Genomic DNA, 16,567 nt, shown 5'->3' with positions numbered 1-16,567 from the left:
GGATTTAATTAGAGGATCAATACAAGTTAATGTTAAAGTCACACATAATTAAATTAATTATATTGTCACATAGAATAATGAGATCTCAGATGAAAATTCCCAAATTATTCTAAAAACTAGAAAGGGCCTGGTGGTCTGTTACAGCACCACAATGAGAAAAGGTTGAACTTTGTTTCCCTCGACAGAGTTGTCAGTGGCCAATAGAGATGGTTTTTGTACAAGTGCATCAAATGAGCTGAGAGTAATATTAAGTCTTGAAATTAAACAAAAAGTAAACTAAAGCTACATTGCCATCTTGTTTGGTGGTCTGGTTAACATGGGGATTGATGTCTTTGTTTGATGGTAGAAAAACGTTACGTTTAAGCCATGTTTCACATAAACCGATCATGTCCAAAAAAATGCTGCAGAATCCAATCATTTAGTAAGTAAGGATTTAGAAGTCAGTGATCTGAATGTTTATAAACACAAATCTCACACTACTTTGAATAGGATTTACGCATATGGTGTGGTAGAGAAAAAAATTGCAATTTCCTGCAGTTAGGGCCAATATTGTCAGCTGTTTTTAGATTCACTTGACTAACAACACTGGTGGGGGTACTGGTAAGTGCTTTGTGGTCCACATTTATGTGCAAATTGCAATTAATACAGCAGGAGAAAGAGCCAGTCCCACATCTGACTATGGGAAAATTCCTTGATGTGACATAGAAGCTATTAGTTTAGTTATTAGACTCCAACACCACATTAGTAAGCCTAGCAAGTTTTGTAATTACCTGTAACCTTCAGAAAACTGAATGCATAGTGTCAAGCTTCCTTCAAATGACTTTAATGTCTTCTGAACAAAACTGCAGCGTTTACTCAGGGCGGCCAGAGATAGAAGGCCAGTTATCTGCAAAAGCACATCCCTGCTGCTTAAAATGACTAACCAAATAGAGGTTCAGCAAGATCAATCTGCTATGGTGTCATCAGTCAGAGGGGGTTATCAAAAAGATCTCAAAGAGGAAGCGATCTCTGAGGCAGAATGTCAGAAGAGCATCAGGAAGTCTGATAAGTTACCATAGAAATACTTTCACCGTGCACCCTTGCCTAGCATCCTGTTAGTCAACTTCCACTATATGGAAAATTAACACAATGAACTATCAGCCCCATGTTATAACCAGGACCCTTGTGAGGGAGTGGACAGCTTCCAGGATCTTGCCTTTCACACCACGCAGGACCTGTCGTGGTCCTGTCACATTAACATTGTGGTAAAGAAAGCCACCTCTTCCACATCCTGATGGGAAACATCCCAGCCTGGTTTGAGAAAAGCACATCCAGGACGGACAAGATCTACAGGCAGTGATGTGATCATCTGAATGCATCATCTGCACTGAGCTCCCTGACTAGCACACTACCTACAGCAAGCTGTGCTTAACCTGAACAATGGACTGTTAACTAATTTCAGCTACTAACTCTGTGGTTTCCTCCCACAGTCCAAATACATGCATGTTAGGTTAATTGGTGACTAACCTGTGACTAACCTGTGAATATGAGTGTGAATGGTTTTCTGTCTATGCATGTCCTGAGATAGAGTGGCAACCTGTACAGGGTGAACCCTGCCTCTTGCCCTATGACAACAATAAACTGGTCTGGAAAGACAACACAGACACATTTAGATTTAGTCATTTAGCAGACGCTTTTATCCAAAGCGACTTACAAGTGAGGTACAAAGCAGCAAAAATCTAAGTCAAGGAGAAAACATCAAAGCAAAGTCCTATCAGAAAAGTGTTCACAGTTCACGATATGCAAGTGCGAGAAAGAGCAGAAAGGATTTTTTTTTTTTTAAAAAAAAAGAGATTTAAGTGCATAGGAAGATGCGGAAGAGTTCTGTTTTCAGCAGTTTTTTGAACATTGGGAGTGACTCTGCTGAGCGTGCAGAGTTTGGTAGCTCGTTCCACCATCGTGGGATCATTGCGCTAAGAAGTTTTGCTTGGTGACTTCTGTGCGGTGCTGGGACCATCAGACGTCGTTCGGTGGCAGACCGCAGCAGGCGGGAAGGATTGTAGACTTGAATGAGTGAATTGAGGTAAGCGGGAGCTGTTGAGTTAACCAACCTGTGAGCAAGAGACAGAGCTTTGAACCTGATGCAGACACACTTTATAGGAAAGGACAGAGCATAGTCTGTCGGCTGATGATTCTTTTGGAGTGCAAGGACCATTACTGAACACCTTTTTTGACTCAGTGGTAGCCTCAGCCATCTTTTATGGCGTGGTTAGGTGGTGCTGTACCACTACGGCAGAAAGTATGAGACTTGATAAGTTTATCAGGTCAGCTCCAGCTCAGTCCTGGTGATGCCACTATACACAGTGCAGGAGGTCGGAGAAAGTTGGATGGTATGCAAGCTATCATCCTTGCTGGAGAATGAATCCTATCCCCTGTATGACACAGAGACATCTTTGAGCAGCTCCATTAGTGACAGACTCTGAGTCCCAGCTGCTGTCAGACTGCTAAAAGTGAACCAAACCTTAACTTGCTATAATTACAATTCTACTTCTGATTATAAAATTCATTTCAACTTCAATTCACCTTTATTTATATAGCTCCAATTCACAACAAAGTCATCTCAAGGTACTTTACATAATAAAGTCAAGACTATAAAGATGTATAGAGAAAACCCAACAAATCCCCCATCAGCAAGCCCTAAGCAACAATGGGGAGAAAAAAACGCCTTTTAATGGTAGAAACTTCCAGCAGAACCAGGCTCAGGGTGGGCGGCCATCTTCTTTGACCATGCAATAACATGAACCCTGACACAACTGTTTTTGTTATGATTGTATGCTTATTTGTACTGTACAAGTGTACAATATTCTTATTTGTATTGTTGTTTTATTATTTATATAAACATTTTTATATTGACATTTTGTTTTTCATTCTGTATAGAAATTTGTGCTGGACATTTCCCCACTTTTGCTGCTGTAACATGGAAATCTCCCCACTGTGGAACGAAGGAAGGTTTATATTATTTTATCTTATCTTAGCTGGTATAGGCACCAGCACTTCTGTGACCTTAAACACGATAAGCAGTTAAAGAAAATGAATAGATGGATGGAGGAATGGATTGTGGATTTCTGTTACTTACTGTGTCTAACCAAGAAGTAAAATATTGTATAATACAGCTAAGGTGACAGTCGCATCAGTAATGGGCAGTTCTAAAAGTTACTGCTTAAATCAATGGCATTTAAGATCTGATTGCACATATACTCAGAATGTACTTGAGTTATAAAACATGTTTAGCAAGTGTATGTGTGTACTTGTGCGTGCGCACACCTGACCTGGTATGTCTGCTGTGCAGAGGAGGCATGTCTCTGTGTGTCCTGGTGAGACTTCAGCAGCAGGTTGACCAATCGTGGAATAGCACCTGCCTCCCTCAGTGGTGCCTGATTGGCTGGGCATAGTGCCAGGTTCCGGATCAGACCAACGGTGGCCTGAAGAGAGGACAAATATGAAAGAGCATTCTCAATATGATGTTCCAGACTGAATGTGGGTCAGCTTTAAAGTCAACCTTATATACGGTGCCTCCAAATGGCAGTTTCTTTTCAGTTTCAGTATTTCAGTAAACAGCATACATTGCACTCATGTTTACCAACCAGTGTGTGATGGTTGATATCAAAAGAAACCACAGGGATAAGAGGAAAAACATCTAACATTTTTCTGAGAGCTGGGCTGATTCCACCATTCGGACATCCAGAAGAGCTCAGTGCTGTTTCACTGCTGAACCAACGACATGCTCAGAAACACTCTGACTTTAATTTTAAGCACTACATGCAAAATGTTGTAACCTTGCAGATATTTCACAGGGTACAGCATCAGTAAAAATCATGCTGGGAAAGTTCTTACAAATGTAAACACATTAAATATGCAGGGAAATTTCAAAATCACTAAGAGGGAAAGTTTATATTAAGTTTATGGGCATGTGATCTGTTTCTAGGGTCTAAACGTCTTCATTGCCAGCATCCTGACCCCACCACTGGCAAACGCCTCCCAGGCTTGATAAACAGGTCTGTTATATTTGAATCATATGGGTGGAATGCAAAAGTCCTCTTATTTCAGCTTATTTCTACTTTTTGTTTAAGTACATCATACTGTAGTTGCAGATTATCTCATATCCTCCCATATATATCAAAATAATTTTGATTAAGGTGCCTGGATAAAAAAATTGATCGAACCCTTATGAGCCTGTTTTTATAGTGGATTTACATGAACCTAAACCCTATGGGGTCTTCTAAAGGAAAGAGTCTTTTAGTGGGTTCTCATTTCTTCCTATATTGGGAAGAAGCATATGGCTGTTGTTTTACATTCCTGGAATTCTACAACCTGCTATAAATTAGTACACATGTAAATAATCACCAGCAGCCAGTCTACAAGTCATTATCTCAGGTTCAACTTTATTTTTAATTAGTTTTTTGTAAGCAGCATGGCTACCCAAAACACAATTGAGACCTATTTCTGTAACATAATGTTCTACCAGTGTCACCAATATTCACTCACATATTTGGCCTTGGAGTAGCTAAAAATGCACAGTAACAACCCACCACACGGTCTTTGTATTTATACATGTAATATATGTAATATGCAAATATGCAGATTTCCAGGTTCCATGTTTCTTAGTGCAAATAAACTTGTTTAACAATTACCTGAGTTATCTGATTTCTCTAAATAACCTAGTTACTTGAGAGCATGTAATGCCAATGTTTTTTGGGCCCGGAGACTTATTGGCATAGACTCTGCAACAACAAAATTAAGCTCAGGTGTCTCCTATTTATCTTGATTATTGCTGAGATGTTTGACCAGAGTCCACCTGTTAGTCCAAATTAAATTGATTGGACATTGATTTTGAAAGGCAGACACCTCTATAAAAAAGGCCTCACAGCTGAGAGGGCAAACTATATCAAAGCTGCAGAGCTCAAAAACAGGATTATTGCACTGCACAGATATGAAGAAGGCTACAAAAACTTTTCTGCGCCACTGCAGGTTCCCAGGACTCTTCCGGTCACCCTGCTAGTGCTAATCTAAGCACTTGGGCCAGAGAAGCCGTAGTAAGAGAAGTGACCAAGAACCCAAGGTCACTTTGACTAAATGGAATAAAGTACAGAGATATCCTCAATGAAGAGTATGATGGTGCCATAGACGGCACCCTCAATGTTTTGGTGTGCTCTACTTTGTATTGTTTTGGGTTTTGTGTTAATTAAACAACAGTTCTGGTGAACAGAAACAGAGCCTTTTCTCTGTCGTGTGTTTTGTGCTTCACAGAAACGTGGTTGTGTGATTTTATATCGGACTCTGCTACAGCTGAGTCGATTCCAAATTGAAAGTGCAGACAGACACACAGCGCTTTCCCGCAAAACGAAGGGAGCAGGAATCTAAGTAAGTAAGTAAGTAAAATTTATTTATATAGCACCTTTCACGGATAAAATCACAAAGTGCTTTACAATATAAAAAAATGAGATAATAGTACAGACAATAAAACTTCAAATATAAATTAAAACACAACTACAACAAGGATGCAACCATAAGAGCCCAGTCAGCTAAAAGCTTGTCTGAAGAAAAATGTCTTCAGTTGCATTTTAAAAGAATCAGTAGAATCAGCCACACACAGAGTCAGGGGCAGTGCGTTCCACAGTCTGGGAGCCACAGACTGAAAAGAAAGATCCCCCTTAAGTTTTAAAATGGGTTTTTGGGATGCTCAATGCTCTTGAGGAGCCATAAGGGGTCAACCGTCATAAATGTACACAGGAGCATTGCCATGAAGGGCTCTATAAGTGAACCCCAGAATTTGAAATTTGATTGATAACCAGTGAAGAGAATATAAAACCGGTGTGATGTGGGATTTTCTACTGGTTCCAGTTAAAAGCCTCGCTGCTGAGTTCTGAGCTATCTGAAGACGATTTATGACATGTTTGTTAAGTGTAGGGTGAAACAAGATGAGAGAAAAGCATGTATGATTGGCAACATTTTTCTAATTTTAATAATATTCCGTAATATAAATGAATGATAAAAACTGTTTTTGAGCATCTGTTCTGAATGTTGATCTTAGGACATGGATTGATCAAATACAACACCGAGGTTCCCGAGGCTTGATTGAAGGAGCCCAAAGAACCAAGATGTTGCCTGATCTGTAGAATTTCCTTATCTGGTGCAACAATCAAGGTTTCCATCTCTTTTGGATTTAGTTGAAGGTAGTTACTGCCCAACCACTCCTTAATACAAGACACCTTTGCATTTTAATGTTATATTTTAAATTATATGTTTGTACCTGACACCAAGACAAATTCCTAGTACAGTTAAGTGTTCTTAACTGTGCCTGGCAACAAACAGTTTTCTGATTCTGATTCTGATTTTGATTTTGAAGGTTCACCTTCTAACATGACAACAAACCTAGGCCCACAGCGAAGACACAGGAACAATTCTGTGAATGTCCTAGATTGGCGTAGCCACAGCCCAGACTTAAACCCAATTGAACATCTCTAAAGAGACCTAAAATTGTCCATCCACCGCCATTTCCAATCCCACTTGACTAAGCTTTAGAGGATTTGCAAAGAAGTATGGCAGAAAATCCCCTAATCCAGGTATGCAAAGCTAGTTGGGTCATACCCAGCATCATTCGGGGCTGTAAATGCTGCCAAAGGTGCTTCACAGAGTAAGAGTCCAAATACTTATGCACTTACGTAACAGTATGTCTTTAAATTTTCTATTCATTCAAGACAAAAAGAAAAGGTTAATATTGACAACACAATTTGATACTGTAATAGTCTTTTAAAGATATATTTTCCCGAACAAATTAACTTTTACTGATACATGTGACCCAGCAGAGGTCCCGGCAGAAGTTAAATATCTTTTACGTTTTATATTCATTTTTGTGATTGAGTTGTCTTGAAAACACTCCCAGTTTCATTACTGTAACCAAAATATGAAAAAACACAAGTATTAATTACACAAGTATTAAAAACACAAGTATTACCACTGGCTGTCTGTGTGTTCAGTCAAGTATTTTTAACTGTTTCTCTGAAAGAGCTTAATTGAGTAAATGTATTCCCTTCAGTACAATTATGTTGCATTAAAATGGTTTAATGTCATTAAGCTGCAAGTACTGACAGTCAGAGTGTTGGCTTATGTTTTATTATGTTTTAAGTGTTTTAAGTCCTTGTATTATAATATTTAAATGAACAATAGAAAGTGCTTCCGCAAACAAACTAGTTCCGCAACAAAATGATCAAAAACACTTTAATCAATATTAGTTATGCTGGTAATACATCAATTCATGATGTTTTAGTTTTAATTTGTAGCAAAGTAAACCTGTGGATTTGCAGTTTGTGTTTTTAGTGAAAAATGTGTGCAATAATGCTGAAATTCTCAAACTTTCAGTATTTGGAAATTAAAAATACACTGTGTCAGGTTATGTCAGATATATGGAACATTTATTGTAAGTTAATGTAAGTATTTTTTTGAAATTTGTATAGAATGCCCCTGTAATAACTCCTGGTTAGAAACAACTGAAATTGACTGCTTTCTGATCTGTAACCCCAGTTTGTGCCTCTTTATCAACATCTGACAACACTCAGCAAAAATCTGGAGGTATTTCTAGAATCTTCAGACTCCCATTACTATCCAGATACTGTAACTAAGTAATTAAGTAAGTAGTACAAGTTCAGATCACTTTAAAAATTACTGGGAGCGTCATCCGTGGTTATGTCCCAAGGCTCTGCATAAAACATAAAGTGATCTAAAGTTGTACTACATGGTAAATGGTCTGCACTTATATAGCGCTTTTCTACCTATTGGCACTCAAAGCGCTTTACACTGCTTCTTATTCACCCATTCACACTCACAATCACACACACATTCATACACCGATGGGGGAGCTGCTATGCAGCTGGCCAACACTCACCGGGAGCAATTAAGTTGGGGTTCAGTGTCTTGCTCAAGGACACTTTGACATGTGACTGGAGGAGCCGGGGATTGAACCAACAACTGTGAGATTGGTGGACAACCGCTCTGCCTTCGTGCGCCACAGTCGCCCACATGGAAAAATGTATTAGAAATTGTTTTTGTCCAGTGGATCTGGTTATTGATTTTGGGTGAATGTTGTAATACCAGAACTTGAAAATATCACCACATATTGATTGGTTGTTGGCGAGTTAAATAATACATAAGAGGCACAAGCTGGAGCTACATACTCACAGTAACTAAATCAGCTACAGTGTTAATGAAAGAATAAGAATGTGTCTTTGTAGCTATATCGGCACATAAATATCAATGTGCCTGCCTGTGTTTGGCCTCAATATGAAGGTGATACAGGACAGTTTGGAAAATTGCAAGACTGGGCTATTGAGGGTTATGTTCTACAAGCAGTCCTGGGCACTGATTGGCTGCAGCGCAGAAGAGGTCAAAGTTCAACATATTTGACATTTGGCTATGGTCCTGCTGTGCTCACTGCACTGCAGAGGTGTGCGTACTGCATACACAACAATCTGAAGGCTTGTGCAAATGCAAATTTTCAGCAATACTGTAAATATGCCATCAGACAAGAGAAATACTGGATTTGAAAGGCACCACCTCACACATGTCATAAATGACATCATTTTTATGGTAATTATAATGGATCCCTTGGTTGTCCACTTGGTTATAATTACTTTTTACCCTGGCTTTTCCGCTTCTCCGCTTCCCCATTCACTAGACCTCAGGCTGCTATCAGTCATCTCTCTATCAGTCATGTACTTGGGCCCTCAAACACATTGAAATCCCACAGTATCAGATTATGTCGCTTACAAAGGCATCAAATTGTGGCGCTTTTTAATGTCCTTTGGTGTATCACATTAACGCCAAAGGTACACTATCGCATCACTATTGAACACTAGAGGAGCATCACTATTTGACACAATGGTAGCAACTTTACATACACAGAAAACTGCTTTAGGGTTAGAGACGACAACTTTAGGGTCATATTACATTAAGGGCACTGAAACATCAGGGTAATGAAAGCTAGAAAACAAAATGCATAAAAAAATTACTGCATAGAGTGACAACATCACACAAAGACTCCCTTACTATAGTAACCATGTGAGTCAAGTTTTGATCATCAATAAATTGCAACAGCAGAGCTAAACCTTGTTCTACTGTGGAGTCCTGTGTGCTGTTGTACCATCCAACACCCTGTCCACCTCCGTATAAGAAGTTTTTTTTTAGGTAAGGTACCATTTTATTGCTTTATGCATTGAAAATGGAAGCGTCATGGTTTCTAATGTAATTCACTGAAAGCTCTGTGGTTCAATCACTGAGGTTTAGTTAGCTTTTTTAACCCTGCTCATGTTTCTGTAACTAAGCTTATGACCTTGTCAGTTTCCCAATCTTTCCTCTAGCCTTTCCTGGTTTAGTTCTCTGATTTGGTTTAGTCAATGCTGGATTTTACCCTCCTTTATGGAGTAACGTTAAGTTTGTTCCCACTTTGTTGTTGTTTGTCTAGTAAACCCTTTATTTATTCTCATTCCCTCTCTCTGCTTGCAGTTGGGTCCACCTCTTACACAATTTCTGAAAAACCCCCTCTTTGGTGCGGGTGGATATAAAATATTATGACTGGTTTTTTTTTAGAGACTAACAATTATTGCTTTCATTGATATTTGTGACTTTTAAGATCTAATCACATCATGACCAACTTATGCAGAAAACCAGGAAACTGCAAATTTTCCATTACCTTCTCTTGTGACTGTATCTCTCTCTTTACACACAAACACACACACACACACACACACACACACACCCCAAGAGAAATGTTTTAATAAAACTGAAAAGAATTTAGGTAATAAGGACAAATTAGTGCGCATACAGTAGATCTAAGTGTGTGTGTTTTTTGTGTGTGTGTGCACTCACAGGAGTTATCTATTCTTTTGATTTTAAGTGAGTTAACTTGTCTTGATCTTCAGCTCAATGTCAGCACTCTATAGTTGAGCGTAGACATTACAGAGAACTAGACCATAGTTAAGCTTTTAATACCATAGCTTTTAATTCTATTGGGGAAACTGAGCCTAATTTTTTAATGTGAGTCAAAATTAAACATGGATCTTATATGACAAATAGTATGAGGTGTAATATTTAATTAAAAAGTAATGTGTCACTCTACTTGATTATGCAGAAAAAGTGTAACGACTATGTGATAATTATTGAATCATTAGGGAATATTTACCTCACAGTCTCTGCGAAACGAAACAGACATTAACAAACACTAACACACAATCTGCTACTGTTCAGCACAAAGTAGCGACACCTCATTCGTTAATACTCACATAGTCATTACTCCCTCTGTTTGTGTACTGCTTGTGCCGTAACACATCATCATCTACTGTCCTTGATTCAGAGTTGTTCAAGTCATTAGCATCTCATTAATTAACAGGTCACTCCTAACTTTTGCCTCATGTTTTTGTGTAAACTATTGTAATGTGTTTCCTCTACCATTTACACAGTTTTCTGTCAGTATTAACAAAGACGCTTTCAGCTACACTACTGCTGTGGGCTTAAACCCTAATTGGACAGCTTTATTCATTAATATTAGAGCACACAGTGTCAGATAGATGTGGTGGACAGCTGATTTAGAGCATAATGCAAAATATTTAATCAGTCAATTTTACACTGATAGAAGAAGTGCTGACAGAGCACTAAGCTACAGTATGTTGTCAGTGTGTTGTTCATTTCCTCTAACACTTCTGTATCGTGCAATGATGAGCCTTCCAAGGCTTTTTGCCGGACTTTTAGTCTTGTTAATTGTGATGTACTTACTGTCAGTTTCTTCCATTTTTCTTTTACTGAGTGTTGGTGAGCCTCAGTCTCTGATCCTCACTGAGAAACAAAGCAACCAGTTTTATCAGTGGAGCTCCCACTCTCTCCCATCACTCTTTATCTGTCTGTGTGTCTCCAGGGACACAGCATGCCAATGGCTGTTGTCACAGCAGAAGTGTTTTGTTGAAACTAAGCATGATGGGAAAAGTATTTCATAGATTGTGTGTTTCTGGATGTTTGTGTTGGGTATGTTACATCATATGTGTTGTATTTCTGTATAACTGCAGCAGTGCTTACTTCGATAACTAATAAGTGCTGTACTGTAAGTATTGTCTTTTGTATATTTGCCTCCCTTACACTTCCTTACAAATTACAAGGTACTTTTATAAGGCATAGCACTTCCTTCCCTCACCTTTACTACAGGCCAGTAGTGTGGCTGCCCCAGCAGCTTGACAACAGCAGGGATACCATAGTGCAACCGCACAGCATTCTGGGCCAGCTCGGCATCCTGGTGTCGGGAGGTGAGGTGACGCAAAGCGCAGACCGCTGGCTCAGCAACATCCTCCTTCTCCCCAGCACGAAGAACAGCATGGATCAGTGCTTCTACTCCACCATACTGAGTCACCAGAGTCTGAGTGAACACAGACAGAAAAGAGTAGAAGAGAATTCTTCATCTGAAATGCTGGTGTGCAGTGAAGCTTCATTTAGGGCATGAAAGCCTCTACATATAACACAGAAACTCATTTTTAAAAGATAGAGGAAAGAAACAACAGCAGTAAATAAATTGTGTGTGTATGCGTGTGCGTGTTTGAGAAAAAAAACTGTAAATCTCACTATGATATATTGCTTTTGTAAAGTGATTATTCTCAAGAGTGCATAGTGCAGGTTGTTTGAGGTAAAGAGTGTACACCACATCTGAAGCTGTTCAATAAGTAAAAACTGTTGCTCAAGCATGCACATACACACAAGAGATATGGGAGACGAGTTTTATTCTATTAGGTTAGGTTTTTAATGAATTCACTGAAGAATAATCAAATCACTTGGGAAGATGTCGACTAGGCCACTGCTGCCTCCTGATAATGCATTGATATTCAAATTAATGCAGTATTTAAATATATACAGTCATACATTAGTTTAAAACCACAGAAGGGAAGATAAGGTGGGTAAAGTATCATACCTAACCTATTTGGTGGGCTTTGTTTATGATAGTCAAATTCTAGATACAGTTAGACTTTTGGTCTCTGTCCCCTCCTGAAGTCACTGGAGTAATGGTAAATGCAGTAGACCAGATTGGAGTGGTGACAATTTTCTTCTGGTTATTAAGTTGATGTCCGTATAAAAATATGTATGCCAAATACATGCTTTATACATAATAATTAGGATCCCTTTGGGGATTCAGTAAATCACCATCAGAACTGTGTGTTATAATCATTTGTTGTTGTGTTGCATCAAATATTATAAATTATTAATGATTATAATAATAACAATAATAATTAATTTTACTTATAAAGCACTTTATGTTTTTGACAAATTGTGCTACACAAGCAGATTAAAAGCAAGAATAAAACATAAGAAAACATGTAAAGCATAGAAACATATAAAACATAACACAAAGTAATGATCACTTTAAAATGCTTTTCTGAACAGAAAAGTCTTTAACTGTTTTTTGAAACAGTCCACAGCCTGTGGTGCCCTCCGGTTCTCAGGCAGAGCGTTCCAGAGCCGTGCAGTGCCTGGAGGGGTAGAGGCGATAAGTGTTGGTGGAACGAAGGTGTCTTGTTGTAGATTGAGATGTGAGGAGTTCTTTAAGATATTGTGGGGCATTTCCATGGATGCACTGGTGAGTAAGTAGAGTTTGTATTCAATGCGAAGGTGGATGGGGAGCCAGTGAAGTGTCCAGAGAACATGAGTTATGTGTTCATATTTCTGCACTGACATAGGAATCCTGACAGCACTGTTTTGAATGTATCGGAGCTTTTGAAGGCACCTGCCAGAGATCCGAATGAGGAGTCCATTGCAGTAGTCCAGCCTGAAGGAGACAATGGTGTGGACCAGCCTTTCAGTGTCGCAGAGGGAGAGGGAGGGGGGGGGAGTTAGGATATGTTTCTGAGATGAAAAAATGCAATTTTACAGAGGTGTTGGACATGTGTTTCGAATGACAGGTGGGGGTCAAACTTGACCTCCAGGTTGTTAACAGAGTAGGAGAGGGTAATGGTGTGACCAGAAAAGGTAATACAGTTAGTGTGGGAGTTAGAATTAGACCAATTAGAAGGGCTTTGGTTTTGGTGCTGTTCAGCTGAAGGAAGTTCTTTGCCATCCACGCCTCAATCTCCTCCAGGCTGCAGGTGAGAGTTGATGGAAGTGTCGGCAAGGTCGGGTTCAAAATCACATAGAGCTGAGTATCATCAGCATAGCAGTGGAAGAAAACTCCATGCTTGACAATGACATGGCTCAGTGGGAGCATATACTGTAGATGTTGAAAAGGGTTGGCCCAAGAGCCGACCCCTGTGGCACGCTACAAATGACTGAATGTGGCTGAGATTTGGCACCCCCCAGGGGCAGATACTCAGCTCTATTTGTGAGATAGGACCCAAACCATCCCAGAGCAGTGCCAGAAAATCCAGCGATATGCTGTAGACGATGAAGATTTTGTGATCAACTGTATTAAATGCGCCCAAAACCCCAAAACTATTAAATGTGGATTATTAAATATCAGATCTCTCTCTTCTAAATCTCTGTTAGTAAATGACTTGATAAATGATCATCAATTAGATGTATTTTGTCTTACTAAAACTTGGTTGCAGCAGGAAGAATATGTCAGTTTAAATGAGTCAACCCCCCCAAGTTATATTAATTATCATGTTCCTAGAAGCACAGGCCGAGGTGGAGGAGTTGCAGCAATCTTCCATTGTAGCTTATCAATAAACCCTAGACCTAAACATAGTTATAACAAATTTCAAAGCCTTACTCTTAACCTTTCACACCCAAACTGGAAAACTCAAAAAACACTATTATTTGTTATCGTGTATCGTCCTCCAGTCCCTTATTCATAGTTTTTGATGGAATTTTCTGATTTTCTATGTGATTTATTGCTTAGCACAGATAAAGTCATTATAGTAGGTGACTTTAATATTCATGTAGATGCTGACAGTAACTGCCTGAGCACTGCGTTTAATTCATTATTAGATTCAATTGGTTTTTCCCAAAATGTAAATAAACCCACTTACTGTTTTAGTCACACGTTAGACCTTGTCCTTACGTATGGAATTGAAGCAGATAATTTAACAATATTTCCTCACAACTCTCTTATGTCTGACCATTTTCAAATAACATTTGAATTTACAATAATGGACTATACAGCAGTTAGGGAAAATTCCACTATAGCAGATGCTTAAGAGAAAAAACTGTCAACAAATTTTAAAAAAATTATCTTTCATCATTTGTTTCACCATATGTCAATACAATGGAAAGTAGCCACCTTAAGTAGATTATCTTGTTGGTAATTCTGCAGCCTCACTACGTACAATACTCGATAGTGTTCCCCCTCTGAAAAAGAAGGCAGTAAACCAGCAGAGGCAGGAAACACGAAAGTTAGAAAGGAAGTGGCGTTCCAGAAAGTTAGAAGAATCTCATTTAGCTTGTAAAAACACTTTCAGCACTTCACAGCTCTCTCTGATGCCAGAACAGCATATTATTCATCATTAATAGAAGAAAACACGAACAACCGCCAGTTTCTGTTCAGCACTGTAGCCAGGCTGACTAAGAGCCATAGTTCTGTTGAGCCTAGTTTTCCCTTAACTCTGAGCAGCACTGACTTCATGACTTTCTTTGTGAATAAAATTGTAGCTATTAGAGAACGAATTCACCAGATCCTCCCCCCAAATATTACAGATAGATCTTCATGTACAGCAGTGCTAGAGTCATCGATAAGGCCCCAATCCCTGTTAGACTGCTTTTTACCCATAGATCTCTCTGAGCTAACTTCAATTATTACCTCATCTAAACCAACAACCTGTCTGCTAGACCCTATTCCAACTAAGCTGCTCAAGGAAGCTTTACCCTTAATAGATATGTTCGTATTAGATATCGTCAATGTATCTTTAGAAACAGTCCATTCTGTCTCTGTCCATTTCTGCAGGTGTCCACAGGCTTTGAAACTGTGTGTTTTCCATTGTGCAGCTACTGGTCCTACCAACCTCCCCGATGTTTTGTTGTTGCTTTTGTTGCTCTTTTTCTTTTCTCTCTTCACTTTCCACTCACCCCAACCGGCTGCCCACCCTGAGCCTGGTTCTGCTGGAGGTTAAAGGGAGTTCCCATTAACAGGAGTAACCTCCAACAGAACCAGAGTGCCCTTTTCCTTGACACATCTTTACTATTGAATTGAATTGAACATAATTTGGGAACATGATGAAATGTTTTAAAAAACCCTTGTGACTTAACACTTCTGATGAACTGTTCCTACTATTGCTTAGCCCTGATGAAACCTGACCATGTTTAGTTATCATAGAATAATAAAAGGGGGATGTGTGACAGAAATTTTCCTACAAATGCAAAATGCATGTTTATGTTGACCAAATGCTGCTTTCGCACCTCAGCAGTGTGTGTTTCTCCCTCTTGCTGATTAAACCCACAATAACCAAGACTGTGAGCTTTCTTTTGCCTCCTAAACTTGCCTTACAGTATGCCACGACATTGGTTTTTGGCATAATACTGAAAGAACAATATTCCAAATATATGTAAACACAACTTACTGTACGTTTTTTCCTTTACACATCCACATACATTAGCCATCTTCTCTTAGTTACCTTGTTGCGGGAGTTATTACAGGTGAGGTTGGACAGGATGCCAGTTGCACAAGTCAACATGTTGACATCATCTGAGCCCAGGTGGGTGACCAGGATTTGAAGCAGACCGTCTAAGCCTTCCTACAAACAGAAAAAAGGAACACTGTGTTTTTGATGTGTGAAATTAACTTACATTTAAGATTTTTAAATTTTCTATCAAATACTGAATAGAAAAAGAATATAAAGAACAAATGACTGCATATATAGATTTGTATAAAGCATGCATATTTATAGCAGTGACAATTGCGACTGTGTCGCAGGAAGATAGAGCAGTTGTCCCCAAATCTCGCAGTTGTTGGTTCAATCCCCGGCTCCTCCAGTCACATGTCAAAGTGTCCTTGAGCAAGACACTGAACTGCAACTTAGTTGCACCTGCATAGCAGCTCCCCCATTGGCGTATGACTGTGAATGTGTGAATGGTTGAATAAGAAGCAGTTTAAAGTGCTTTGAGTGCCAAAAGGTAGAAAAGTGCTATATAAGTGCAGAACATTTACAATACATTTTATTTCTGGGTAGTAAATTGGCTAGCCTCCATGGGGAGGTGCTTACATACATTTTGTTAATGTCCTTCTCGTGGGTTGGCCTACATACACCTACATTGACAGTCTATATTACCATTAATATCATTAGTTGAAACAAGAAATGTCATCTCAGAAATCAGGCTTGAACATGGATGAATTTGACTGCCCCACCAGCCAATCAGATGCTATAGTAGTCAGCCAAGTCAGAGGCTTATAACCTGCTCACTGAAGAGTGGAAATAATTTAGATTGCTTGTTTAGCCATTTTTTCCTATCCAAAGTATTAAAGAAAAAAAACAGGAAAAAAATATTTTAAAACCACAGCATACACTGAAATGTTTAATTTATAATTAAATAGAGAAATCATTTACATTGTTTGTTAACATTTTTGGTTTAGCTT

General features: G+C 39.0%; 1 protein-coding gene across 2 annotated transcripts in view; it reads right to left on the bottom strand.

Annotated features, from left to right (window-relative positions):
* LOC137105606 (junction plakoglobin-like) overlaps positions 1-16,567 on the bottom strand; it is a 166,228-nt gene that overhangs the window by 36,268 nt on the left and 113,393 nt on the right. For both annotated transcript variants that reach the window (XM_067488019.1, XM_067488020.1), the window contains exons 9-11: positions 15,609-15,724; positions 11,216-11,434; positions 3,309-3,461 (exon numbers count right to left, since the gene is read on the bottom strand). In XM_067488019.1, the coding sequence (XP_067344120.1) occupies positions 3,309-3,461; positions 11,216-11,434; positions 15,609-15,724 (488 nt within the window). The remainder of the gene's footprint in view (positions 1-3,308; positions 3,462-11,215; positions 11,435-15,608; positions 15,725-16,567) is intronic.

Source organism: Channa argus, chromosome 20 (genome assembly GCF_033026475.1).
Source record: "Channa argus isolate prfri chromosome 20, Channa argus male v1.0, whole genome shotgun sequence".
Classification (NCBI taxonomy): Eukaryota; Metazoa; Chordata; class Actinopteri; order Anabantiformes; family Channidae; genus Channa; species Channa argus.
Note: the sequence above shows the minus strand (reverse complement) of the source record. Positions and strands in the feature narration are given on the sequence as shown.